Source organism: Panthera tigris, chromosome B1, assembly GCF_018350195.1.
Source record: "Panthera tigris isolate Pti1 chromosome B1, P.tigris_Pti1_mat1.1, whole genome shotgun sequence".
NCBI classification, from domain to species: Eukaryota; Metazoa; Chordata; class Mammalia; order Carnivora; family Felidae; genus Panthera; species Panthera tigris.
The window spans coordinates 113,028,442-113,055,049 of record NC_056663.1 but is presented as its reverse complement, the minus strand read 5'-3'; the positions used below and the strand labels follow the sequence as shown (position 1 = coordinate 113,055,049).

At 39.0% G+C, this 26,608-nt stretch overlaps 1 protein-coding gene across 4 annotated transcripts in view; it reads left to right on the top strand.

Annotated features, from left to right (window-relative positions):
• Positions 1 to 507: 507 nt before the first annotated feature.
• SEC24B (SEC24 homolog B, COPII coat complex component) overlaps positions 508 to 26,608 on the top strand; it is a 99,815-nt gene continuing 73,714 nt past the window's right edge. For all 4 annotated transcript variants that reach the window (XM_042984058.1, XM_042984057.1, XM_042984056.1 and 1 more), the window contains exons 1-2: positions 508 to 718; positions 23,346 to 24,095. In XM_042984058.1, coding sequence (XP_042839992.1) covers positions 592 to 718; positions 23,346 to 24,095 — 877 coding nt within the window. In that variant the 5' untranslated portion in view covers positions 508 to 591. The remainder of the gene's footprint in view (positions 719 to 23,345; positions 24,096 to 26,608) is intronic.

The window sequence follows — 26,608 nt, the reverse complement described above, 5'->3', positions numbered from 1 at the left end:
CAGGGTTCCCGTTCAGGAAGAAGGGTGGGTGGGGTCAGGCCAGTGCGGCGTGGCCCTGAGCTCCGGATGTCACCCCGAGGCTAGGGTGCGGCGCGGATCCCCCTCCCAACCCTGCGGGGCCAGGCTCGCCGTGCGCGCAGCCTCCGCACAGATGGGAGTCCTACCGGGGCCCATCCCTTCCCTCTCAAAGCGACCGGGGCTCCGCCGGTGCCGGAGCAGTTTAGTCGCCAGGCTGGCGGGGAGGCCGCGGCCCCGGACCCCGCCTCGAGCCTGAGCTTGCCGGGCTTCGACCTGCAGGGGGCGTTCCGTCGGCGGCCCAAGGCCTCGGTGCGGGGAGCCACCCGAGTCGGGAGCCCCGCACTCAGGGTTTGGGGCGCGCAGCACCGCCCGACGAGGCGGGCCAGGGGCCCGGCACCTGCGTCCGCAGAGCGGGTCTCCCCGGTGGAGTGCCGACACCCGGCCGCGGTCCTGGGCGACTCCCTCGGTGACGCCAGGCGCGCTCCTTCCTCTTCCTTTCGCCTCTCCGGCCCCGCCTTCCCTTCCCTCCGCCCACCTCCCTGAAGCTGAGCCGCCGCCGCCAGCAGCGCCGTCATGTCGGCCCCCGCCGAATCCCCTCATCCGGCCGCCAGCGCCCGAATCCCGCCCAAGCTTGGAGGAGCCGCAGCCTCAGGAGCCGCCGCGCCCGCCGGCCCGGGCCCGGCGCCGCACCAGCAGAACGGTGAGGCGGGCGGCCCCTGCGGAGCGCGGGGCCTAGCGCCGGCGGGGCAGCCTGGGCGGCCACTCGGGGCGGGCTGGACCGGGCCGGGCCGTGGGGGGCGTCGGGGCGGGGGCAGAGGCGGGTAGGGGCGCGGAGCCGAGGCCGCGGGCGGAGGCCGCGTGGGGGGCGGACTGGGGCGGGGGGGGACGCGTGGTACGGAGGGGGGGGGGAGGGGCGCCCTGGCGCGGGGGCGGGGGCCGACCTGGGAAAGCTGGGGCCGGGGTTGTTTACGTAATGTGACCCTAGGCCGGAAAGCGGCCGGGGTTAGTGGGGACGGTGGAAAAGGAGGGGCCCAGGTGCAGTTTAAAAACCCTCATATCCAGCCTGAGCGCAGGCGAGTTGCCCGGAGCGACCCTTTCTCCGGCGAAAAGCCGAGGCCGCAGAGTGCGTGGTCTGGAGAAAACTGGTGTAGCCATGGAACTGCATGGATTGTGCCCTTCCCGAGTCAGGAAAATTGCTTTGATTTCTGCGGCCCAGCGAGCACGCTGCCTTGTAGGGAACTTAAGTTAGCGCTCAAGTTTGTAGACAAAAGGGTGTAAATATGCAACATAAGAGTAACCGTAACCCTGACCCAATTCGGCCTCAGGATCTGTCATTGCCGCTGCGGCTGCTGCTCTAGCGTTTGGAGTTTGCTTGTCGCGTTGTAAAGGGAGCAGGTGTCAAACGGATTTAAACGAATACCTTTAGATCTGGGTGGCTTTTTTCCCTCAGCTTCACTTTCAGAAATAAAAAAGCGTGCCAGAGTTGGCCCTGCTTTGAGGAAAGAAAGGCCTTCGTACAGGCAGCAGCCTGTGCAACTTGAAAGCCGCTTTCATGCTAAGGTCGTAGGCTTTTAGTATGCAGGAGATTCAAGTGAAAAATAATCATTTCTAGGATATTCATTACCTAATCTTGAGATTTGAATGTTTGTGGATGGAGCCACGGTAGGAGGAACTCATGTTATAGACTTGATAGTATTTTAGATGAGAACTCTTGGAAGTAATGGAATACTTCAGAAAAAGTGCTCTGTGTTCATAAGAGAACAAAACTACACTAGTACACTGTACTAATACACTAGTACAAACGACTTTTGGATGGACCTGTTTTGTCCAGTTTGTTAATGAAAATTCATTGGGTTATGTCAGTTCAGCCAGTATCTAGTTTTTACAGCTTATGCTTTTCTAACATGAAGGTTACCGTTTATCCTGACAATCAGTGGTTGATGTCTTAGGCTTAGTATCCTTTGGATCAACCATACTTGGCAATATTATATGCTTCCAATGGTCATTGTTTGCTGTCGTGGGTTTGAATGTGAACATTGTTGTAGGTTTTGTGTTCCTGTCCTGAATGTACATAAAGATATTTGTGAGCAGTTTTTTTCTTGTGAACTTAATATAAATTGTTGTTTTTTGTTTTGTTTTTGAACAGTTTTGTGTGTGAAGGAACGAGCACATGGTCATTTAAGAAGAGATCCCAAGTCTTTTAGAATATTGTAAACCCATGTTTAACAGTGATCCAAGGATTGCCTTTTCTTGATTCTGTGTAACATCATTACTGTGTTAGTGAATGATTTTTAAAGTGGGAGATATTGATCTTAGCCTTATAAGTTTTGTGAATGCTCAAGAAATGCCAGAATATCAATTGTAATGAGTGTAGTAAGTCTGTAAGAACGTTAGAAGCCAGATATGGATGATGCTTTGTTTCTACCATTTAACATAATTCATTAAAGCATTTGTGGAATGTTTAATACTTGGGTACTCAAGATTAGCTTAGTGGAAAGTGAATCACTGCCTTTGTCCTAAATTCACCTGTATTTTGGTGACATTCGACTTGGTGGTGACCTTGAGGTATTTGACAGGTATGGATAGGAAGGCAAGACTGTCTTGAGTCAGAGGTTACAGCATGGACAAAAGTCTCAAATTGTGGAAGTGCACGGCATGTTTAGAAGAGAAGCTGTCAAGAGACAAGAAGTGTGCTGGGTAATAGGGAGAACCCAAAGCATTGAAGCTGAAAAGCATACTTAAAAAGGGGTCAGGTTGCAGAAAGGCCTTGAGTATCATTGCCAAAGAATTTGGAAATTAAGATAAAAAACTAGGCCAAGAGAGGAAATGGTAATAGTTCTCATCACAAGAAAAGAAAATCTGTAACTATGTATGGTGACAGATGTTAACCACTTATTGTAGTGATCATTTTGCAGTTTATACAAATACCGAATCATTCTGTTAGTCTACCGGAAACTAACAGAGCATGTGTCCATTATACTTCAAAAAAATAAAGTAAAATAAAAAACTACAGTCAATTTTTTGTTGTTTTGGTGGAAGGAAGTAGCTTAAGTAGAGAAGTAGCAACATCAAATCTGTTTTTGTCTTTTTTTGCTAATCTTAGAAAAAAACAATTTTTGCTACATTGTTCTGGCATTTGTAGATAAAGATTAAGCAATCCTTTGGGGTTTTGGTTCATTCTTTAGCCCTGCATGAAATAGTTTTCCTTTTAATTTGTCTGTATGGAATTCCAGGCATGATGAAAAAGAAACATGTCAGAAGTATGAGGATAGAACATTACAGGAGACAGAATTGTTAAACTGGAATGGTATCTATAGATCACTTATTTAGTGGTTATCCAACCTTTTTAAAAAACATATTTATTGCTCTGAAGGAAATGGTGGATAGACCACTGATGGAAAAATCAGACAAAAGCAGAGCCGTTAGGATTAAAATAGAGGTGGATATTGAGATGTTTTTGGAGTGCAGCCTGAACAACACCTAGTCCACTTCCCTAATTGTACAGAGGAAATTGAGATCTGGAAGGGTTAAGTGGGTATGTTTTTCACCAATTCCTGTGTAAACTTGGTGAGGGTAGCAGTTTTGTCTCCCTCATCACTGCTGTATATATTCAGGCCCTGGAACAAATAATGGGTATTCAGTAAACATTAGTTAAATCAACTCCAATTCAGTCTTCCTAATTCCAAGTCCAGTTCTCTTTCTATTAAGAGACTGTAAAAAGTTTCTTTTTCAGAGACTTTTTTTTTTTTTTTTTGGAAAGGGTAGGAAATAGGCAGAAAACTGAGTCTTTATCACTTTTGCTTTCTGGGTTTAACTGTTCACATGCTCTTTCCCACTTGAATATAATAGTTCGACTTGAGCTTGTGACATACTTCTCTTACACTTCCTTTTGTGGACTTGGATTTCTGTACTTCAGTTTTTCACTGATCAGCATATGGGCTTTTAGAATTATTTGTATTTCCATATGAGGTGTTAGTTGAATATTTTTCAACTTTTACTCTGCCTTTTCAGAGTCTTTCCAAAGTCTAGTCCTCAAAACCTGAAAGACTGGGTGAAATAATAATCCTGGCAATAATGATGGGGTAACTCCAAAATTTCTCCCAACTGACCTACATTGAAAGGGGTAATTCAAAAGTTTTTTTTGAGGGCAGGCACCCAGATTTAAGAATAAACCACTGCTGTTTAGTTCTACTTTGGGGAAGCAAATGGTGCTCATTTTCAAATGAAAATGTGTTTTCTTTCTTCCATATGCCTTTATTAGGAATGATACTGCTGGCAGTTTTATCATGTCAGTTGCTAATAATGTGAGAAAGAGGAGATAGTAATGGGAATTATTGGACTCCATAATGGCATAAGCATACCGTTCACTCAGCAGTACTATCTGGTCAGTTATAGGAAACCCTTCAACTTTGAGAGCACATGCAAAATTTAAAATGATGTAAAGCTCCCTAGTGTGTCTGAAGAAAGTTCTTTTTGATCAGAGCAGCATCTGTGTCTCAGGTTTCTACTCTTTATAGCTCAGCAGAAACATCAGGTCCTCTGGTAAAGATATTGGTATGGCACAATGTAACCATCTGGATACATAATTTCTTTCTAAACTGATTAATAGATAAGGATCTTAAAAATTATTCCTTATATAAACAAGTGTCTTTTATGTGGGTTTAAATTTTATTTTTCGTTGCTGTATGTATTGCATTAGTTATTTGCAGTGTCTTTTCATTCCCACTGCAGTCCCTCCTCTCAGGTTTCTGAGATTATATCTGTAATGATTTTTGTAAACCACATTCATTGCCACTGATTATAGCATTTGAGCTAACTTCATCTTTCTAATTATCTGTAAACCCTGAAGTATTAGATCCTTAAAAACATTGAAATAGAACAGATTTTTGAGCCAGTCTTCAATGGACTTTCCTAGAAATGAGACCCTCATCTTAGCACTGCACGTTAGAGCAGATCATGTTATATTCAGCCCTGGGAAAGCCACTCTTTCCAGTAGGCTAAGCATACTCGGAATTGCAGAAGGTGTGGGCTAGTAAAAAGTCGTTGGCTTTGATACAGCTCAGGGTTTTGTAGAGATAATTACTTAACATCTCTGAGTTTCAGGGGATAATAATACCTTTCTTCTAGAGTTGTAGAGAGAGTTTTATTAAATGAGTTACTATTTTTAAAGTACCTGGTGCTTAGCAAAATGAGATATTTAGCAAATGAGAGTCCCCTTCATTCCGTTTCCTTCAGAACACCAGGATATAAATTCTTTGGGTGGCAGAGACTGTATGAGTTTTCCTCATCATATTCTGCAGTAGGTACTCAACTGAGTAAGTGAACTTGGCTTCATATTCATTATTATTTTTGACGACTGACCCCTGAAAGGATCTGTGTATGGCCAGCTCTCTCTTAAGGCTCAATCACTGTTTCAGTCTTTTTATTATTTTCTTACACTGCTCAGCCAGCCCTTCTTTCCTCCAACAGATCTACTCTTGAAAGGTTTCCTTTAATAGGCCATCTACCTCAGCTAGCTGGCTGCAGGAAGGTGGATTTAATTGGTGCTGAAAGCTGCTTGTGATAGGAACTGAGGAAAAGCAAGAGGAAATAGGGAGGCTAGAGGGAGTAGTAAAATGCTTCGCCGAGCCAAGCGAATGGCCAAGTCTTAACTTGCTTGTTTTTCTCAGTATTTTTGAGAAACAGGTATTGTGAAATGAGCTTTGGAACCTGCAATGCCTAGCTTCTTCACTATTTATCAACTGTTTGAATGTGTATACGTTAGTGACCTTTCATATCCCCATTTGTCTGTAAAATGACAATAGTGACACTTTCACAGGATTGTTGTGAGAATTATATAAGATGATGTAGAGAAAAGTAATGTGCCTGGCATAGAGTAGGTTCTCAACTGGTATTGGTTTTCTTTTAGTCCCTTTACTCTTAGTACTCATTATTGTGGCAGCCAAAGAGGGGAACTGATGTACTTAATGCGGTAAGATTTCATCCAAATGGTTACATAGGCTATGTCTGTGTAGACTGTCAGCCAGCAGTGACTGGGTCAGTTACTTTTGTAGCTATTAGCCTTCCATTAGAAGAGAGTAAACCAGGGTATACAGATGTGATTGGAATTACTCATTTTCTAAATCACTGGGGTTTCTAATTGCTGATTTCTGTAGGGGTGTGTGTGTCTTTATGTTTTTTATGTTTCTAAAAAATTTTTATTTTAGCAACATTATTGATACTCTATTGTCAGGAATCATATATTCAAAATATTTAACAATCAGTGCTACATTCACTGACGATGGAATGTATACTAGCCTTGATGCTACAGCAGGATGGTGTTCATGAGGTCTTGAAGGTCTGGGGCAAGGAAACAGCATTGTGGGATACAACAGGGAAGCAGGGTCGGGGCTGTGTGACTATTTACCAACTGGTTCAGAAGTACTATAATATTTTAATAAGAATGGTTAAAATGCATGAGTGGCTGAATATTGACCTATTTCTTGGTAGTTTGGTAATGGATAAATGATGTTCTTATATCCTTATATCTGATTGTGCCCCTCACGTTAGTATGAATGTATCTTTATCAGATAGAGGAGCTTATATTTTGCTGACCTTGATATTGTTTATAAGATAATGAAAAACTTGAATCTGACTTCTAAAATATATTGAAATTTGATTCAGGAAAAGACTAATGAAACAGAGACTCGATATTTAAAACGTTACTTTTTTGGCAAGGAAGAGGATGAGAAAACTCATTTATTTAAAGAGAGCTTATGATTAATTTTTTTGTATAGTGACTAGACATCCGTAAAATATTTACCTTATAAATTTGGGTTCTTGTGTCTGGTTTGCTTACAGCAAGAATAGAATCAATTTTCCTTTGGTGGGAATCTAGTGTCTGGAAGGAGATTATGTCCCTGAGGCAGATGCATCATTTGGATAGATCTTGTGATAATTTAGTCTTGCCAAGAAGGACATAGATGCTTATGGAAAACCAGAGGCCAGGAGCGCCTGGCTGGCCCAGTTGGTGAAACATGAGACTCTTGATCTCAGGGTTGTAAATTTGCACCCCAGGTTTGGTGTAGAGATTACTTAAAAATAAAATCTTTAAAATTTTATTTATCTTGTGATGATGTAGTCTTGCCAAGGAGAGCATAGATGCTTATAGAAAATCAAAGACTAGGGTGCCTGGCTGGCTCAGTTGGTGGATCATAAGACTCTTGATCTCAGGGTTGTGAGTTTGAGCCCCAGGTTTGGTGTAGAGATTATTTAAAAATAAAACCTTTAAAAAAGAAAACCAGAGACTGTATCTAACTGGTATATGATGATATCAGTCAGGTTGACCAGCTGAACAGCTCCATTAAAAGGTATATAGGCTGGGGCGCCTGGGTGGCTCAGGCAGTTAAGTGTCCAACTCTTGGTTTTGGCTCTTGGTCATGATCTCACAGTTTGTGAGTTTGAGTCCTGCATCATGCTCTGCACTGACAGTGCAGAACCTGCTTGGGATTCTCTCTCTCCCTCTCTCTGTGCCCCTCTCCTGCTCACATTCTCTCAAAATAAATAAGAAACTAAAATTTCTAAAGTATATAGACTATTTCTTAAAAATCTTTTGTTTACTTCTCAGGTCAGATTGGTACCAGTGAGTAGATAATGTGTTAGAATATATGTTCTTTTATACAGACATACCTCACTTGAGGCTAAGAATGTAGAAACTTTTCAGAGATTGTATGTAACCTGAACTTCCCTGTTTTCAGTGTTTATTTGTTGATGCTCCTTTTTTTGTGAGTCACTGTGTTAGGTTATTTGGTGGATGTAGTAAAATTATTTTATTTCATTGGTTCTAAGACACTTTTGTTTCACATTTTTATGTCTGAATTTAGGGGGCATCTTAGAATTGGTGAAATTTTAAAATTTGTTTTACTGAAGTGATAGAAGTCATGATATAGTTGCGTGAAAACTTGCCATTAACAGCTGATGCAGTGAGCTGAATAACGGCCCCCTAGTATGTTTCCGTCCTAATTTTTGAAACCTTTGCAGCTGTGATTAAGAGTTGGGGATATTATCTTGGATCTGAGTGGGCCTGATATAATCACAACATCTGATTAGAGGGGACCTGAAGGAGTCAGCATCTAGAGGTGGGAGTAGTGTGCTTTGAAGATGGAAGAAAGGGCCATAAGCCAAGGAATGCAGGTGGCCACTAGAAGCTGAAAAAGGCAAGGAAATGGATTCTCTTCTTGGAGCCTCAGAAGGAACCATGTCTGCCCATGACCCTTTGACCTTAGCCCAGTGAACTGATTTTGGACTTCTGACCTCTAGAACTGTAAAATAATAAATTTGTGGTGTTTTAAGCCAGTTTGTGGTAATTCATTACAATAGCAGTAGACGCTAATGCACCTGGTGAGTGTAAAAAGCAGCAGTATCAAAACACCTTAGGTGTAGTTAAATACTGTATATTATTACTTTCCTTTTGTTTCAAAGGCTGTTCTTCTACTTGAACTAATATAGTTATATTATCTATAATATAGATCTATATATAATATAGATCAAAAAACTTAGATACGTGCATTTGTTCTTGTACTAGAGTATAATTTGCTTTATGTAGCGAAAGCTCTTAAAGTTTTGTGTTCTTTCTCTTTACTTATGTAGTCCTTCTTGATACATTGTGATGAGAGAAATGTCTGATACAGAAGTGTTTGATGATTATTTACTAGGCTTAATTTTTTCCCCAAAATGTAGGAATGATTTCCATGAGCCAGGCATTATGCTAAGCTTTAGGAATATGATAGAGCTGGGACCCAACTAGACTCAAATTTTTCACTTAGAGAGTTTACAGTTAGACAATTACAGTACCATGTGAAAAGTACTGTCATTGTGGTCCAAGATGCTGTAGATGCACCATTAAGTAGGCATTCACTTGCAGGGTTAGCAGATGTTTTCTGGAGGAAGAGTTGAAGTGAGATCCGAAGAATTAGAGTTGGTCAGATGAAGGGGTAAGAGAGGATTTTTGATGGTTCCAGGTGGAGGGAAGAGCCTGTGTGAAGGGTCAGAGATGAGCAAGCATGGCTTGAGAAAAATTTAGTATGGTCAACGTGTGTATGGATCAGTGATTCTTGGCCTTTTCATACTCATGGCTACCTTAGTGCTAAAGTTTTAGTTGGTGGCATTCTTGAAGAAATTAAACTTTGGACATTTCTAATTAAAAAAAAAGCAGGGGCATCTAAGTTGGTTAAGTGTCGGACTTCGGCTCAGATAATGATCTCACAGTTTGTAAGTTTGAGCCCTGTTTGGGGCTCTGTGCTGACAGCTCAGAGCCCCCAGCTTCCTTTGGATTCTTTGTCTCCCTTTCTCTCTGACCCTCCCCCACTCTCTGTCTCTCTCACTCTCAGAAATAAACATTAAAAAATTTTTATTAGAAAAAAGCAAATTTCAGAAAAATATCACATATTTATTTGATCCCCTTTACAAGGAAGGCAGCGTACCTATATTCTGCCCTAACCAACTTCTTCGATGGCCTTTTGAAGCAAAGCTCTAGCACAGTCTTTCCTTATGTTGTGCTCTGGCTTTGCTCTCTACCAGGTCATCATTCTGTATCACTTCAACATAATGATAGGCACCTTTAGTGTAGCAAAATTTCATTTTCTTTATTGACCAGACCTCAGTAGACCCATGTGAATGCTTTGAATATAGCGGTATATTAAGGCACACCTGCTGAAAATCACAGTGGGAAGGAGTGGTGAGTGGTAAAGTAGAAGTGAGCAGCAGTTAGGTCGTGCAGGGCCTTTGCATTCATTTTCTCTTTGCTGCTGCAACAAATTACCACAAACTGGCAGCATAAAATAACATGAATTCATCATCTGTAGGTTAAAAGTCTAACGAAGCTAAAATCAAGATCAGTAGGGCTGAATTCCCTCCTAGAGACTGTGGGAGAGAATCCATTTCTTTGCCTTTTCCTGCTTTTAGAGGTGCCCACATTCCTTGGTTCATGGTCCCCTCTGTCTGCCTTCAGAGCTGGCAGTATCTGGCTTCATCTCTGAAGAGTCTTCTGTAGTCACTTCTCCCTGCCTCTCCTCTGCCTCCCTCTTGTACTTTTAATTTTAAGGACTCTTGTGATTACACTGAGCTCATCTGGATAATCGAAGCTTTTCTCCCTATTTTAAGGTCAGATGATTAGCAGTCCTAATACAATCTGCAATGTCAGCTCCCTTTTGCCGTATAAGCTGTCATATTTACATGTTCCAGTGATTAGGTCATGGACATTTGGGGTCAGGGAGAGATTGTTGTGCTTTCCACTGTCTTATAGACCATATTAAAGGATTTGAACTTTTTTTTTTTTTCAACGTTTTTTATTTATTTTTGGGACAGAGAGAGACAGAGCATGAACGGGGGAGGGGCAGAGAGAGAGGGAGACACAGAATCGGAAACAGGCTCCAGGCTCCGAGCCATCAGCCCAGAGCCCGACGCGGGGCTCGAACTCACGGACCACGAGATCGTGACCTGGCTGAAGTCGGACACTTAACCGACTGCGCCACCCAGGCGCCCCAAGGATTTGAACTTTTTATTAATGGCAAGAAAAACCATTAGAGGGGGGCCTGGTGGCTCTGTCGGTTAAGCCTCTGACTCTTGATTTCGACTCAGATTTCAGCACAGAGCCTGCTTGGCTTCTTCTCTTTCTGTCCTTCTTCCCCATCTCTTTCAAAATAAATAAACATTTAAAAAAATTAGAAAGCTTTAAACAAAGAAATAACATAATCAGATTTGATTTTTAGGAAAATCACTCTGGTTCTGTATGGTGCAGTCATTTGTCTAAAAAATAGTGTCACAGTCAATTTAGTAAGTCATTTCCAGCACTTTTTACCTTTGATGTTGTAAAAACTTATTTTGCAGTAATTTTAGATTTGTGGAAGTGATGCAAAGATAGTACAGAATGCAGTGTTCTTCACTCAGCTTCCTCTAAAGTCTTAACATCTTCCAAAACCGTGGTACCTTTATCAAAACTAGAAAATTAACATTGCTGACATACCATATTAGCTAAACTATAGATTTTACTTAGAAGCACCTGGGTGGCTCAGTCGGTTAAGCATCCGACATCGGCTCAGGTCATGATCTCTCAGTTTGTGGGTTCGAGCCCCACGTTGGGTTCTGTACTGACAACTCAGAGCCTGGAGCCTGCTTCAAAATCTGTGTCTCCCTCTCTCTGCCCCTCCCTCACGTGTGCTCTGTCCCTCTCAAAAATATAAACTTTAAAAAATTTTTTTGAAAACTATAGATTTTATTTGTTTTCCCACTGTTTTTTTTTTTTTTTTTTTTTTCCTGTTCCTGAATACAGTTCAGGATATCATACTGCTTTAAGTGTCATGTCTCCTTAGTCTCCTCTGATCTGTGACAGTTTCTTAGCCTTTTTGTTTGTTTTTTAGGACTTTGACAGGACTGGTTAATTATTTTGTAGACAGTTCCTCACTTTGCTGATGCTTTCTCATGATTAAGTGAGGGTGAATTCTTAAGACTGTCAGTTTACTGGGGCACGTGGGTGGCTTAGTCAGTTAAGCATCTGACTTCAGCTCACATCATGATCTCATGGTTTGTGAGTTCAAGCCCGTGTCAGACTCTTTGCTGACAACGCAGAGCTTTGGACTCTCTCTCTGTCCCTCCTCTGCTCATTCTCTCTCCCTCTTGCTTTCTCTGAAAAGTAAATAAACTTAAAAAAAATAATTTATGACTTTTTAGAAAGAATACCACAGAGGTGAAGTGCCCTTCTTATCACATTGTATTAGGGATCAGATGATATCAACTTGTTTTATTACTGGTCATGTTAACCTTGGGCACTTGATTGAAGGAATGTCTTAGCCCAGACAAAATGTCATAGACTGTGTGGCTTAAACCGTAGCCATTTATTTTCTCACAGTGTTGGAGTCCAGAAGTCTGAGATTAGAGTGACAGCATAGTTGGGTTCTGGTGAAGACCCTCTTCCTTGCTGTTGTGCTTACATGGCTTTTCTGCATGCATGTGGAGAGAGAGGGATTTCTTCTTCTTACAAGAAAATTAATTCCATCATGAGAGTCCTTCCTACCATTGTGACCTAATCTAAACCTAATTACCTCCCAAAGACCCCATCTTAAGACCATCGAATTGGGGTTAGAGCTTCAACATACATATGGGGGGGGGTGTGCATTTAGTCTATAACAGGGGCTGCCAGGTTCCTCCACTGCAAAATTATTTTTTTTTTCCTACTCTGTTTGTTAGGAGTTACTTAACTCCAGCCCACATTCAACAGAAAGTAAGTTGAGAATTAAGCTCCACCTCCTACAGTGAGGCATATCAAATAATTTGTGAACACATGCTGAAGTGATCACAGTAATTCAAATATTCTTTAGGAAATACTTGATTCCTGTTTCTCCTTAAAGTTTGGCCCAGTAATTTTAGCATTCCTCAGTGGCTTGCACCTGCAGTGATTTTTACTGTGGAATTCTGATGGTAATTTTCTCTTTTGCTCATTTATTCTACATTTATTATTTGAACTATTTCTGTAAGGAAGACACCCCTTTTCTCCCATTTTAAAATGTATGCAGTCATTTATTTATATCATTATAGACTCATGAATATTTACTTTATTCTTTGGATTATAATCTAAAACTATCATTATTTATATTTGTTGCTCGAGTTGTTTTGAGTTTTGGCCACTGGGAACTCTTTCAGGTTGGCTCCAGTGTCCCTTTACCTCCATCCTTTTGTCTTTTGACTGCTTCCTTACTTTCTGACACTACAAGGTACTCTACTCTGCACTTGCCCTATCCCAACACTGGAATCAGTCCTTTGTCCAAGGAGCCCTAGTTCCTTTTGTTGGGGCATGGTTTTTAGAAACCAAGACCTGGGCCCTGGAGGTGCTCATAGCTACTGGGGTGTCACTGCTTATAGACTTTCTCAGTAGACAGAGTTAGGAGATATTTATGTATATACTCAATTATGTATGTAAACATCTCTATAATTACATCTGTGCCTATTCATCTGTGTATATATTACCTAAGTATCCTTCACTCAGGTTATCATACATGTAATGCAGTTAGACTGATCTGTCACAGTCTTCATTCTGTCCTAGATTATCTTGACATTCTGGATGTTGTTTTACAATTTGCAGATAGTAAAACTTGCTTTTATTCTTTGTGGTGTACAGCTCTATGAGTTTTGGCAAATCCGTGCAGTCAAGTATCTACCACCACCGCAGTATCATAGAGAACAGTTCCATTACTATAAAAAATGTCTTCATGTAGTCCCCTGGTAATCATCATCTCTTCCTCCACCAGCCCTGACAACCATTGCTCTGTTCTACATTTCTGTCATTCTGCTTTTCCAGAATGTCATATAAATAGAGCCATAAAATATGTCTCTTGGGTCTGGTTTCTTTCACTGAGTTACATTCATTTCTGCTGTTGCATGAATCAGTTGTCTGTTCCCTTTTATTGCTGTGTACTTTTCTATGGTATGTGTATACTAGGATTGTTTAACCGTCCTCTGTTGTTGAATATCTTGATTGTTTCTAGTTCTTGGTGATTGTGAATAAAGCTGCTGTAAACATTCATATACTAGTTTTTGTGTGAACGCAGGTTTTCTGCTCACAAAGGTAAATATGTGGGAGTAGCACTGCTGGGTCAAATGGTAACTACAGTTGACCCTGAACAACTCAGGATTGAACTGCATGAATCCACTTATATGCAGATTTTTTTCTATAAATACAGTAAGGTACTCTTAATGTGACCTCTTCCTTATGATTTTCTTAGTAACACTTTGTTTTCTATACCTTACTTCATTGTAAGAATACAGTGTATAGTACATATAACATATAAAACATGTGTTAAGCAACTGTTTATGTTATTGGTGAGGCCTCCAGTCAATAGTAGGCTATTAGTAGTTAAGTTTTAGGGAAGTCAAAAGTTATCCTTACTTTCAGCTGCACAGGGAGTTCATGCCCCTAACCTCTGCATTGTTCAAGGGTCAGCTGTATATATTTAACTTTACTAGGACTTGACAAACTCTTTTCCAAGGTGGCAAAATAGTACTATTTTCTGTTCCCTCCAGCAATGAGTGAGAGTTCCTTTTGCACCACATCTTTCCCAACATTTGATATTTTTTTGTTGTTGTTGTTGTTTTAGTCATTACAATGGCTATGTAGTGATATTTCATGGTTTAATTTGCATTTCCCTAATGATTTATGATGAGCAGCTTAATGTTTATTGCCATCCATATATCTTCTTTGGTGATTATTTTCAGACCTTTTACCAGTTTTTTTGGTTGGGTTGTCTGTTTTCTTACCGTTGGATTTGAAGAATTCTTAATAAATTCTGGATATGAGACTTTTATTAGGCATGTGATTTGTAAATATTATCTCCTCATCCATAGCTTTCTTATAATTCTCTTGGTGCTTTTTGTAGAGTAAAATTTTTAATTTGATGAAGTCTCTTTTCTCAATATTTTCTGTTCCTGATCATGCTTTTTAGTGTCATAGGTAAGAACTTATTGCTAATCTCATATTTATCTATATATTCTAAATTTTCTCCTAGACGTTTTCAAATTTTACATTTAGATCTGTGATTCATTTTGACTTAAGTTTTGAGACCTTAGACGTGTTGAGGTTCATTTTTTTTTTTGAGGTTCATCTTTTGAATGTGGACTATGACAGCACCATTTGTTGAAAAGATTATCTTTACTTCATTGAATTGCCTTGACATCTTCGTCAAAAATCTGTTGGCTTATGTTTTTGTGGCTCTATTTCTAGATTTTTTATTATGTTCTGTGTATCTGTCCTTTCTCTGGTACCACACTTTCTTGATTATTGTAGCATATAAAGCAACCCTTGAAATTGGGGAATGTAAGTCCTCCAAATGTTCTTTTTCAAAGTTTTTGTTTTTTTGGTGTTTTAGTACCTTTGCCTTTCCATAGAAATTTCAGAATCAGCTTGTTGATATTTATTAAAAAACTATTGGTATTTTTATTGGCATTGCATCAAACCTAAAGATAAAAACTGAAATAATTTATATCTTAATTGCAAGTCTTCCAGCCCACAAACATGGTATATTAGTCCTTCCATTTATGTAAAGAAATCCTTGATTTCTTTCATCAGTGTTTTGTCATTTTCAGCATATAGATCCTTTACATATTTCATTAGATATATATTTTAAGTACTTCTTTGTGATATTATAAATAGTATTTATTTGTTTATTTTGAGAGAGAGCATGCACACGTACTTGAGCAGGGGAGGGGCAGAGAGAGAGGGAGAGAATCCACGCAGACAGCACAGAGCCTGATTCTGTGCCACAAACCAGGATATCATGACCTGAGCCAAAGTCAAGAGTTGGACGTTCAACTTACTGAGCCATTTAGATGCTTGGTTTTGTTTTTTATTGTAATTTTGAATCCTATTTGTTCATTATTGTTTTGAGGAGTGCATTTGACTCTTACATGTTGACCTTGTATCTTGTGACTTTGATAAACTCACTTATTTTCTTTCTTTTTTAAAGATTCTTCAGATTTTTCTACACAGTCCTGTCATTCTGCAAATATAGTTTTATTTCTTCTTTTCCAATCTGTATGCCATTTCTTTGTCTTTTTTTTTTTTTTTTTTTTGGTGCGTTTTTAAAGTAGTAATTCCTGAACATTGTTGAATAAGGGAATGGCTTTTATTTTTTTACTATGAGTGCATGGTAGTGAAGAATACAGTACTTACTAGAGTTGCTTGGTGCCACTGCTTTACTTTATGCCACAGGGCCAGTATGGTACCCGTCATTGCTTCTGTGCCATTAGTACAAATGTCAACACAGCAAAGAAGGCAAATACCATTTTAGTACTCTTACGAACATAGTTTCTACCTATGGATCCCCCATGAGTCTCCAGTATTACCAGGGTTCTGTGTACTACACTTTGAGAATTGCTGTTCTATATCCTTACTGTACAAGTTTCCCAGGTCTGCTGTAACAAAATCCTACCAACTGGGTGGCTTAAAACAACAGAAGTTTGTTCTCTCCCGGTCCTGGAGACTGGAAGTCTGAAGTTAAGGTGTCGCCAAGGCCATATTATCTCTGTAGATTCTAGGGGAGAATCTTTTTCTTGCTTCTTCTAACTTTTGTTTGACAGTTGACGTTCCTTGTGGCTGCATCACTCTGCTTTACCCTCTCATTGCCTTTTCTTCAATGTGTGTATCTTCTATTTACATGCATCTTATAAAGTTACATGTGTTTGCGTTTAGGACCCACTTAATCTCAAGACCCCTAACTTAATCTTGTCTTTTGTCATAAAATGTAATAGTTATTCTTTTCCCTATAAGATCATTTTCACACATTCTGGGGATTAGGATGTGGATCTATCTTTTGGGAGGCCGTTGTTCAACCTTATTGTTTACATAAATGTTAGACTGCTTCATCTTGTTCCACAGGTTTCTTAAATTTTCCTTTTCTTATGTTTTCTCTGTTTTTAATTACATCATTTTATTTATTTATTTATTTATTTATTTATTTATTTATTTATTACTATTTTGTTTCAACTAAGCTCTACACCCAATGTGGGGCTTGAACTCACAACCCCGAGATCAAGAGTCACGTACGCCGACTGAGCCACCCAGGTGCCTCAAATTTGGATCACTTTATTGACCAGTCTTTAGATTCATTGATTCTTTCTTCCACTATGCTGTTGAGGCCATCTAGTATATTTATTTCAGCTTTATTCTGAATATTTTCATTTTCAAAATAGTTTTCATTTCTCATTTTATATTATCAGTTCAGTTACTGATTTTTTTTTCAATTCTTTGAATATATTTTCTTTCTTCTTTTGAACATATTTACAGTAGCTGCTTTAAAACCTTTGTCTGCTAAATTCAACTTCTGGGACGACTTTGATTCTGGTCTCTGCTGGGTTTTTTACTGGGCATCTCGATGTTTCTCCTGTGTCTGTCTATACAGTTAGGTTGCTAACTAGGGACTTCGCCCAACTATTGTAACTGATAGGAAATTACTTTCAGAAGAGTAAAATGAATGAACACACAGACTTAACCTACAAATGTATTTATTATCATATTGTTCAATATTTTTAAATATGGAAAACAACCTAAATGGCTATTAATAGAGAAGTGATTAAAATATGGTAAATCTATGTAATGGTATGTTATAATTCTATGTAATTATATAGATTCTAATTTATAGATTCTATAAATCTATGTAATGGTATGTTATAATGTAAATGTATGTTATAATTCTACTTTTGCTTAACTAAATTAGATATATCCTAAAAGAAATTAGTGGGTAGTTATACATCAGAATATTAATAGCAGTTATCTCAGGTAGTAAGATTATGGATGATATTTTGTTTGATAATTTTCTGTACTCCTTTTTGCAATTATTGTATATCACATTTGTAATAAGAAAAATACTCCTAGAGTTATTTTTCAAAATTTTGACTATCTACATATATAACTAATTTATCCTTTCATCCACAATCTTTGTCTCTCTCCATTTTAGTAGTTGTAAAATACCAGCAGTCTTTTCTTATATGCTACAGAACCATTTTGAATTCACAAAGAAAGATGCACATCTAAATAATCCCAGAAAACCAGTTATTTCTCTTTTTTTTTTTAATTAGTAGCATTAATGAAATTTGGTAGTACCTAAAAATACTTTTGTAATTAATATTTCTACTGATGTCCAATTTAAATGTTTAGGCCTAGGGGCGCCTGGGTGGCTCAGTCGGGTAAGCTTCCGACTTCAGCTCAGGTCGTGATCTCACAGTCCGTGAGTTCGAGCCCGTGTTGGGCTCTGTGCTGACAGCTCAGAGCCTGGAGCCTGCTTCAGATTCTGTGTCTCCCTGTCTTTCTGCCCCTCCCCTGCTCATGCTCTGTCTCTGTCTCAAAAATAAATAAAAACATTAAAAAAAATAAATATTTAAGCCTAGATTGAAAGCATTCCATATATGCTGACATTAATTCACCTTTTCTCTTTGTATTTTTCTGTCTTATAGTTGTATTCAGTAGGAGTCTAATGCAATCTGCATATGTAATTTTAAATTGTCTGGAAGTCATATTAAAATAGCTGAAATAAGTACAATCAATTTCAGTTTATCCAGTTACCACAATATATAAAAGGTTGTTATTTTCACATGTGTTCATGTTCAGTATTAAAAAGTTACTGAGAGGGGCACCCTGAGTGGCTCAGCTGGTTAAGCATCCAAGTCTTAATCTTGCTCAGGTGGATGATCTCACAGTTCATGAGATCCAGCCCTGAGCTGGTCTGACAGCACGGAGCCTGCTTGGGATATTCTCTCTCTCTCTCTCTCTCTCTCTCTCTCTCTCTCTCTCTCTCTCTCATGCACTCACTCTATCAAAAAAATAAACAAACTTTAAAAAGATAAAAAATTAAAAGTTACTGACCTATCTTACTTTTTTCATATCATTTCTTTAAAATTGAGTGTGTGTTTTATACTTTTTTTTTTACAAAGGTTTTTTTTTTTTTTTTTTTTAATGTTTTATTTACTGTTAAGACAGAGAGAGACAGAGCATGAGTGGGGATGGGGCAGAGAGAGAGGGAGACACAGAATCCGAAGCAGGCTCCAGGTTCTGAGCTGTGAGCACAGAGCCCGACGCGGGGCTCAAACCCAAGAACTGTGAGATCATGACCTGAGCTGAAATTGGACGCTTAACCAGCTGAACGACCCACGTGCCCCTTAGTGTGTGTTTTATACTTAAAGCACTTTCAATTCAGATTAGCTATGTTCTAGTACTCGATAACCACGTGTCGCTAGTGGCTACCATATGGGGTAATGCAGGTCTGTCACATGTGTCTATGGTTCCAGTTGTTTTTACCTCTCCTAGTAAACCTAGTTTTCAGCCCTTAGTTTTTTTTTTTCATTCTTTCCTAGTGTACCTGATTCAACTCTTTTTCTATGTTTTACGTAAGCTTTACAGCTCTCAAGTAATATGTTATCTACAAAGGAACTATTTTTCTAATGGAATAGGACAACTTAGTGCATTCTGTACATATGTACACATAATTATATTCAACTGATTTAAAGATAACATGTTCTTTTGTAAGAATTATCGAAACTGATGTCTGGACTTTTAAGAATATAGTACATTTTTGTGTTAAGTAAAGTTGGATGTAGTTCAGTTTTAGAATCTGGATTCTGAATTTTTAAAAATAGTAATTAGTTGCTGTGTCAGTTGCTATTGGTATATAACAAATTATTCTAAAACTTAACAGTCGAAAACAACTATTTTATTATGCTCACAGATTTTGTTGATCAGGAATTTGCACAGGGCAGAGTCAGGATGGCTTTTCTCTGCTCTATGATATCTAGGGCCTCAGCTTGGAAGACTCAAAGGTGTTTTGATGACTGGAGTTTAGAATGATCTGGAAGGCTCATTTATTCACATGTCTGGCACCTGGGCTAGAATGACTCAAAAACTTGGGAGTTCAAACCTGGGTGCCTAAATGTGACCTCTCCATGTGGTTTGACTCCCCCAGACCATGGCAGCTGTGGAATAACTGGACTTCCTGCGCAGCTAGCTACTCAGGGGTCCACATGCACATGTTCCTTCAAACAACGTAGAAACTGAATTGTCTCTGATCAAGCAGGGAAGTCACACGGCTTCGCTTCTGCCATTCTTTATTGGTGGAAGCTATTCAAACCCTGCTCGAATTCAAAGGAAGTAGACAGATTTCACCCTTTAATCAGAACAGTATCAAAGAATTTCGGGACCACGTTTTAAAACTGCCACAGTTGCTGAGGGAATTATAGGAAATACAGGCAAATGCAAGTGCTAATACTACTGAAATTTCGATAACTTACAGATTTTGTTAAAAATAAAAGAGCATAGGTGTGTGTAACCTCTGTATTTGTAATATTTGTCAGGTTCAGTTTTTAGTATGTGTAGAAGAAATTAAACTTTAATATTAGTTTTGGTATTATACCCTACTACAGTTAGTAGAATTATCTAATACATTTTAAAGTTGAAGAGGAACGCCTGGGTGGCTCAGTGAGTTAAGCGTCTGACTTCAGGTCATGATCTCGCAGTTCATGAGTTCAATCCCGGTTTCAGGCTCTGTGCTGACAAGGCAGCTCAGAGCCTGGAGCCTGCTTCAGATTCTGTGTCTCCTTCTCTCTCTGCCCCTCCCCTGCTCATGCTCTGTCTCTCTCTTTCTCTCTCTCAAAAATAATAAAAACATTTAAAAAATAAATTTGAAGAAAATTCTCTCTCAAAAAAATAAGTAAATAAATAAATTTTTAAAAAAAGGGCACCTGGGTGGCTCAGTTGGTTAAGCGTCCAACTCTTGATTTCAAGGCCACGATTTCATAGTTCATGACTTAGAACCCCACATCCGGCTCCGTGTTGATATTGATAGTGTAAGGCCTGCTTGGGATTTTCTCTCTCTCTCTCCCTCCCTCTCCCTCCCTCCCCCTCCCTCCCTCCCTCCCTCCCTCTCTCTCCCTCCCTCCCTCCCTCCCTCCCTCTCTCTCCCTCCCTCCCTCTCCCCCCTCCCTCCCCGCCCAGTTCTTCCCCCCATTTATGCATGCTCACACTCTAAATAAATAAGTAAAATTGAAGAAAATGTGTTTCTTGTTAGGTCACAGTAAGATAAAATTTTTAAAAATATTTTACTTGTCCTGGATACCATTTTCTTTTCATTTAAGCTGATCTTATGTTTATTTATTTTTTTAAGTAGTCTTTTGAAAATTGATTTAAAATATTTGAAAGGAAACATTTTACTTCCAAAGGAGTCTTGATTCATTTATCATTTGAACCAGATTATCTTCACATACTTTTCATATATTCATAACATTTGGATCTTGATATTGAATAAAGATTGGTAATCATCAACATATAATTAGCTATTCACACCTTCACATCCCCTCAAAGTAAGTAACTTTCTTTGATGGGCTGAAAAGTGAAAAAGGTTTCCTCTAGTAGGTAGTTCACTTCTGATAAACATTAGCATGTACAACATTCCTGTTAGCTTTAGAAGAATGGCATTTGAATAGCTTGGACATACTGATGATTATTTCCCTGTTTTCAGATCCTATAGGATGGATGAGCCACATCATTTATTAAGTGGATAGATATTTAAACAGACTTATCTAACTCTGATGTGGGTCTTCTCTTGATTGATAATGCCTTACCAGTATAGAGTTTAGGTTTTTTTTTTGTTTTTTCTTTTTGCCTAATTTGTAAAGTAGGTAAATTATAACTGTTTACTTCAAAGGACAGTGAATGGCACATAATGTAATATGTTTAATGATATATTCTGTAGTGATCAAAATATGTGAAAAAATATATTCTGTAGTGATCAAAAATATGAATATATGTCAATGGAAATATTAAAAGTATTAGAGGAGGGACGCCTGGGTGGCTCAGTCGCTTGAACTTCGACTTCAGCTCAGGTCGTGATCTCAAGGTCCGTGAGTTCAAGCCCGCCTTGGGCTCTGTGCTGACAGCTCAGAGCCTGGAGCCTGCTTCAGATTCTGTGTATCCCTCTCTCTCTGCCCCTCTCCCGCTCATGCTCTGTCTCTTTCTCTGTCAAAAAAATAAATAAACATTAAAAAAAATTTTTTTTAAGTAGTAGAGGAAAACACAGGTATATATTTTTATAATATTAGAATGGGGCTCTATTAAGTATGACTTAAAAATTTATCAAGCATGAAAGAAAGATTTTACTATATAATAATAGAGAAACTATAGCAAAGGGCACCATGAACAAAGTAAAAAAACAGTAACCCAAGGGAAACAGTAACCCAAGGGAAAAAAGAAATTTTTTGAATGTTTATTTTTCGAGAGAGACAGAGCGTGAGGAGGGGAGGGGCAGAGAAAGAGGAGACATTGAACCTGAAGCAGGCTCCAGGCTCTGAGCTGTCAGCACAGCCCGATGTGGAGCTCGAACCCATGGACTGCGAGATCCTGTCCTGAGCTAAAGTCGGACACTTAACCAACGCTTAACTGACTGAGCCACCCAGGTGCCCTGGTTAAACTTCTTAATATACAAGAACACTTATAAATCATTATGGAAAGCACAACCCTGTGACAAAAGGACAAATAACAGAGAAAGACACCTAAGTAGCTAAGAAATACTTGGAAAGATTCTCAGCATTACTCAAAGTTAAGTATGCAACCTGAAATGTTTCTCAGGTTGGCAAGATTGAAATGTTAGTGTTGGGAAGATGAGGCATTCTTAAGCATTATTCATAGGAAGTATAAATTGATAGACTTTTTGAAGAGATATTTGGCAGTAATGGTCAATTTTAAAAGTACAAACGCTTTGAACCTCCAGATTCATCACAGAGGTTGACCTCATAAATATAAATTAGTTTACTCCCTGAAATAAATATTCATCAAAGGAGATTTAGTGAATAATATTACATCTCCGTAATGAAATACTATATAGATTTTTAGAAGAATAGTGAAGATTTATATATGCTAACACAGAAGGATATTCCAGATATTTAGTAAAAAAAGCAAATTACAGAACTGTGTCATGAAAGATATGCAAGAAACCATTAAGTATAGCTACATGTAGGAAGAAGGATATCAGCTACCAGGAAAAGGAGTGGTACTTTTTATTTTATATTCTTCACTGTTTGAAAAAAAAATTTTTTTACAATGGGTATCTAGTGTTAGTTTTTTAGTTAAAAAAAAAAAAAACTAATAAAAAAGGTTTGTACTTCTTCCATACTGGGAATGGTAGTTATCTATTGCTGTCTAAGAAAACACTCCAAAATTTAGCAACTTAAACAACAAATATTTAATCTCATCATTTCTGAAGGACATGAACTTGGGAGCAGCTGGGTAGTTTCTGGCTTTGGATGTCATGAGATTGTAGTCAAGCTGTCATTTGGAGCTGTAATTTTCTCAAGACTCTACTGAGTATGAAGGATCTGTTTCTAAACTCACTGATGTGGTTGTTGGCAGGCCCCAGTTTCCCCTTGGCTGTTGGGCACAGAGTTCAGTACCTTACCTCATGGGTTTTTCCATAGGCTGCTCACAATTCGGCAGCTTTGTTCAAACTTAATGATCTAAGAGAGAGCTAGCACTCAAGATTAGGCTAATCTTGGAAGTGCTAAATCATTACCTCTGCTTATGTGCTATTGGTCACACAGATCAGTCTTAGTATATTGTGGGAGGATGTGAATTCACACCCAAGGATATCAATACCACGAGGTAGAGATCACTGGGGGCCATCTTGGAGGCTAGCTACCACAGTGGGTCATAATAGTATATCTTTTGTGACAATTTGGGATTATGGCAATATTTACATGGGAACTGTGTTTAAAAACTAGTATCTCCTTGCCAATCCCTATAAATGTTTGCTTTTCTTTTTCAGGTCCAGCACAGAATCAAATGCATGTTCCATCAGGGTATGGATTGCATCCTCAAAACTATATTGCTCCCTCAGGACATTATCCTCAAGGACCTGGGAAAATGACCTCATTGCCATTGGATAGCCAATGTGGTGATTACTACTCTGGTCTCTATATTGTACCGACACAAAATGTGGTGACTCCTAACACAGCAAACCAACAACCAGGAGCACAGCAGATGTATGGCAGGGGTCCTCCTGCTCCTCATATTGTAGGATCCACTCCGGGACCTTTCCAGGGTGCCGCTTCATCAGCATCCCATTTGCATACGAGTGCCTCCCAGCCGTACTCCCCTTTTGTGAATCACTACAGTAGTCCAGCCATGTACTCTGCCAACTCTTCTGTTGCTTCTCAGGGATTTCCCTCTACTTGTGGTCACTATGCTATGTCAACTGTTTCTAATGCTGCGTATCCTAGTGTTTCATATCCCTCTCTGCCTGCTGGTGATCCATATGGGCAACAAATGTTTACCTCACAGAATGCTCCGACTGTCCGGCCGGTTAGAGATAATTCATTTTCTGGTCACAGTACAGCTATCAGTCATTCATCACCGCTTCCACCTCCACCATCACACCAGTACCACCAGCAGCAGAGTCTTTCAGGATGCAGTACTCTCTCGTGGTCAGCTTCAGGCCTTCCGTCAACCCAAGATAATCTCCTCCGAAACCACAGTGGCTCCCTGGCTACAGCCAACAGCAACCCAACAAATACTGGTAGGTTGAATGAAAAGTACACCAAAGCATGGCTGAAAATCAGTGCATTTCCAGTCAGGTTTTTATTTGCATGAAGGTTAAAGATAATATTGCCTAATGGAAAAATTGGAAATTAGCTCACCTTTGCGGTTTATTTGCCTTATTTATTATGGTATTTTGCAACATTTCCCCGAACCCTTTTCCTTCACCTATTCACAATCAGCCACCCAACCATCTACCATACATAGGTGTGTTCTTTGTCATGATTGGGATCTCAGGCAATGTTTATTGATACATTTTATGCCTCTGCAGTCATTGTCTTTAGTATGAATTAGGTCTAGGGCAAAATAGGATCCATTTGGATTTATGCTTTGTTAGCCACTACTTTTTTTTTTTATACCGCTCAACCTTGGGACAGTTACTATTTCAGCCAGAGCCCTACTCACTATAGAATACCACACTGGTTTCCCAAGTGAATCCCTGTTAGCAATGCTCACAGAAAAAATATATATGTATGTAATATGTCAGAATACATACTAAAGCTTATGTTTTCTATTCCCTATTGGTAAATTAGGATGAAGGATGGGGAAGAGGAAGAAAGATACATGAAGAATACTCTTGTAGTCTTTCTAACCTTCCTAAATCAAGATATGGTTAAATTTATTAGTTTGAAAATTACGTACATGTCATTTTAGTGTGGGGTTTCCATAGGATATACTCATTTTAATTCAACTTGTGAGCTTGAACTTCACAAAATATGCTCTTGAACTGAATGAAAATGTATGTAAAGAATGAGAACTGGTCAAGATGTGGTAGTTTTCTGAACAGTATCTTTAAATTGTATATCAGAGTCCAAAGAGCCAGAGTTTAAAGATGATGTAGAAAAGTATCCTTCCCTGGACAATTAGATTATTTAAAATTAGAACTTTGGAATATTATGTCTGAACTGTATACTCGAGATCATCTGTTCTTTCACTGCTGTGTTATGTAAAAACACTTTTGGCTGTAAGCAACTAATAGTGGTTTAAACAAAAGTGGTATTTTTCTCAGATAACAAGAAGTCTAGGTAGATATAGTGGATCCAGATGTCCTCAGTGTCTTTTCTGCCGTCCTTTGCTCACTGGTGTATAGAAACAGTTGAACTTCTGTATCTGTAGACATCTAGTCTTGGTTAAAAGCAGAAAGAAGGGAGAGGAAAGAAGATAGGGTGGTGGTACTGACAGACTTTTTATATCATTTGCCATAGCTGTTTTAAAGGCAGTCCCTAATTTTGGGGAGGATTGGAAAATGAACATTTAGCTTTGTAGCCTTCATGGTAGAAGCAGGTGAGAAAGAAAGTGTTGGTATCAACTAGGCCTTGGGTAAGTCAACGTAGAGAGCATCTCTCACAGCTCTCAAATCTGGCTGTGCACCAGGTTCCCTTGCACAGATTGTGATCTTCAACCCTCCCTACTGAGCTAGAAGAGAATCTTCAGTATAGTCTGTGGAATCTATATTTCTGATTTGACCTCATGACGCCTAGTACAAGATTCAAATGCAAATTCCATTTCTTTTTGTTTTACAAATGAGGAAAGCTATCCAAGTTGGGTTTTGCCTTCCGGTGGTGATTAATGTTAGAAACAGAGTTTGTCCCGGAGCTCAGTTTCTTTGACTCTCAGCCTTCCCTCCTCAGAACCAGGGCTTTCTGTCCCCTAGAAATTGTTTTCTTTCTCTCTTCTTTCAGCAGTCCTTTTACAGATCAGCTTATCCTAAGGTCCCTCTGACTTAAGGATTTTGTGACTTTCGGGACAAAAAAAGAAGAAATACAGGTAATTCCTATCTTATTTCTGAGATGGGAATGGGACCCTGGATGGAACCAATTATACTGGGATACAGGGTCAGGGAAATACGGGGCCACTTGGCCAATGAGTAGAACACCTAATTGTAAAGAGCTATCGCTGAAAAAAATATTGAATAAAGAATAATTACAAAATTACCTTCTTTTTGAATAATAATTAGTCCTTTACATAGAGAGATGGGATATATTTCCATTCTTTTAATCCTAGTACCGTACCATGAAAGCCATAAAAATATAATTTGAGAAGTTAATTCATGTCGAATAGGGTTTTGTTTTGGGTTTTTTTTGCCTTTAGATTGGTAAGTTACTTTTTAATTCTAGTTCAGAACTTGACAAATATGTCTCAGGTTAATTGGATACTTGTTCTTCCCCATTTCAAAAGAAATAAAGAGGTTATTTTTGAAACCTACTTTGAAATGAAATATTACAGAAGTTCCCAGACTTTCTCAAGTTGAATCGATATGTATCAATATTTCTTTTCGTGGCGCCCCAAGCAATGTAGTAGTAATAGTTCATAAAGTATTTGGCAGATATCACTGTGTTTCTCTTAGAAATTTAAAACATCCTTTGGTAAGTTTTTATAGTGAAAAATTAACAAATACACATAGAAAGAGTTTAGATATAGATAGAATGAAAACTAAAAGTTTACTACCATTAGAAATTTTGGCCATTAATTTCCAGAGATAATCACAGTTAG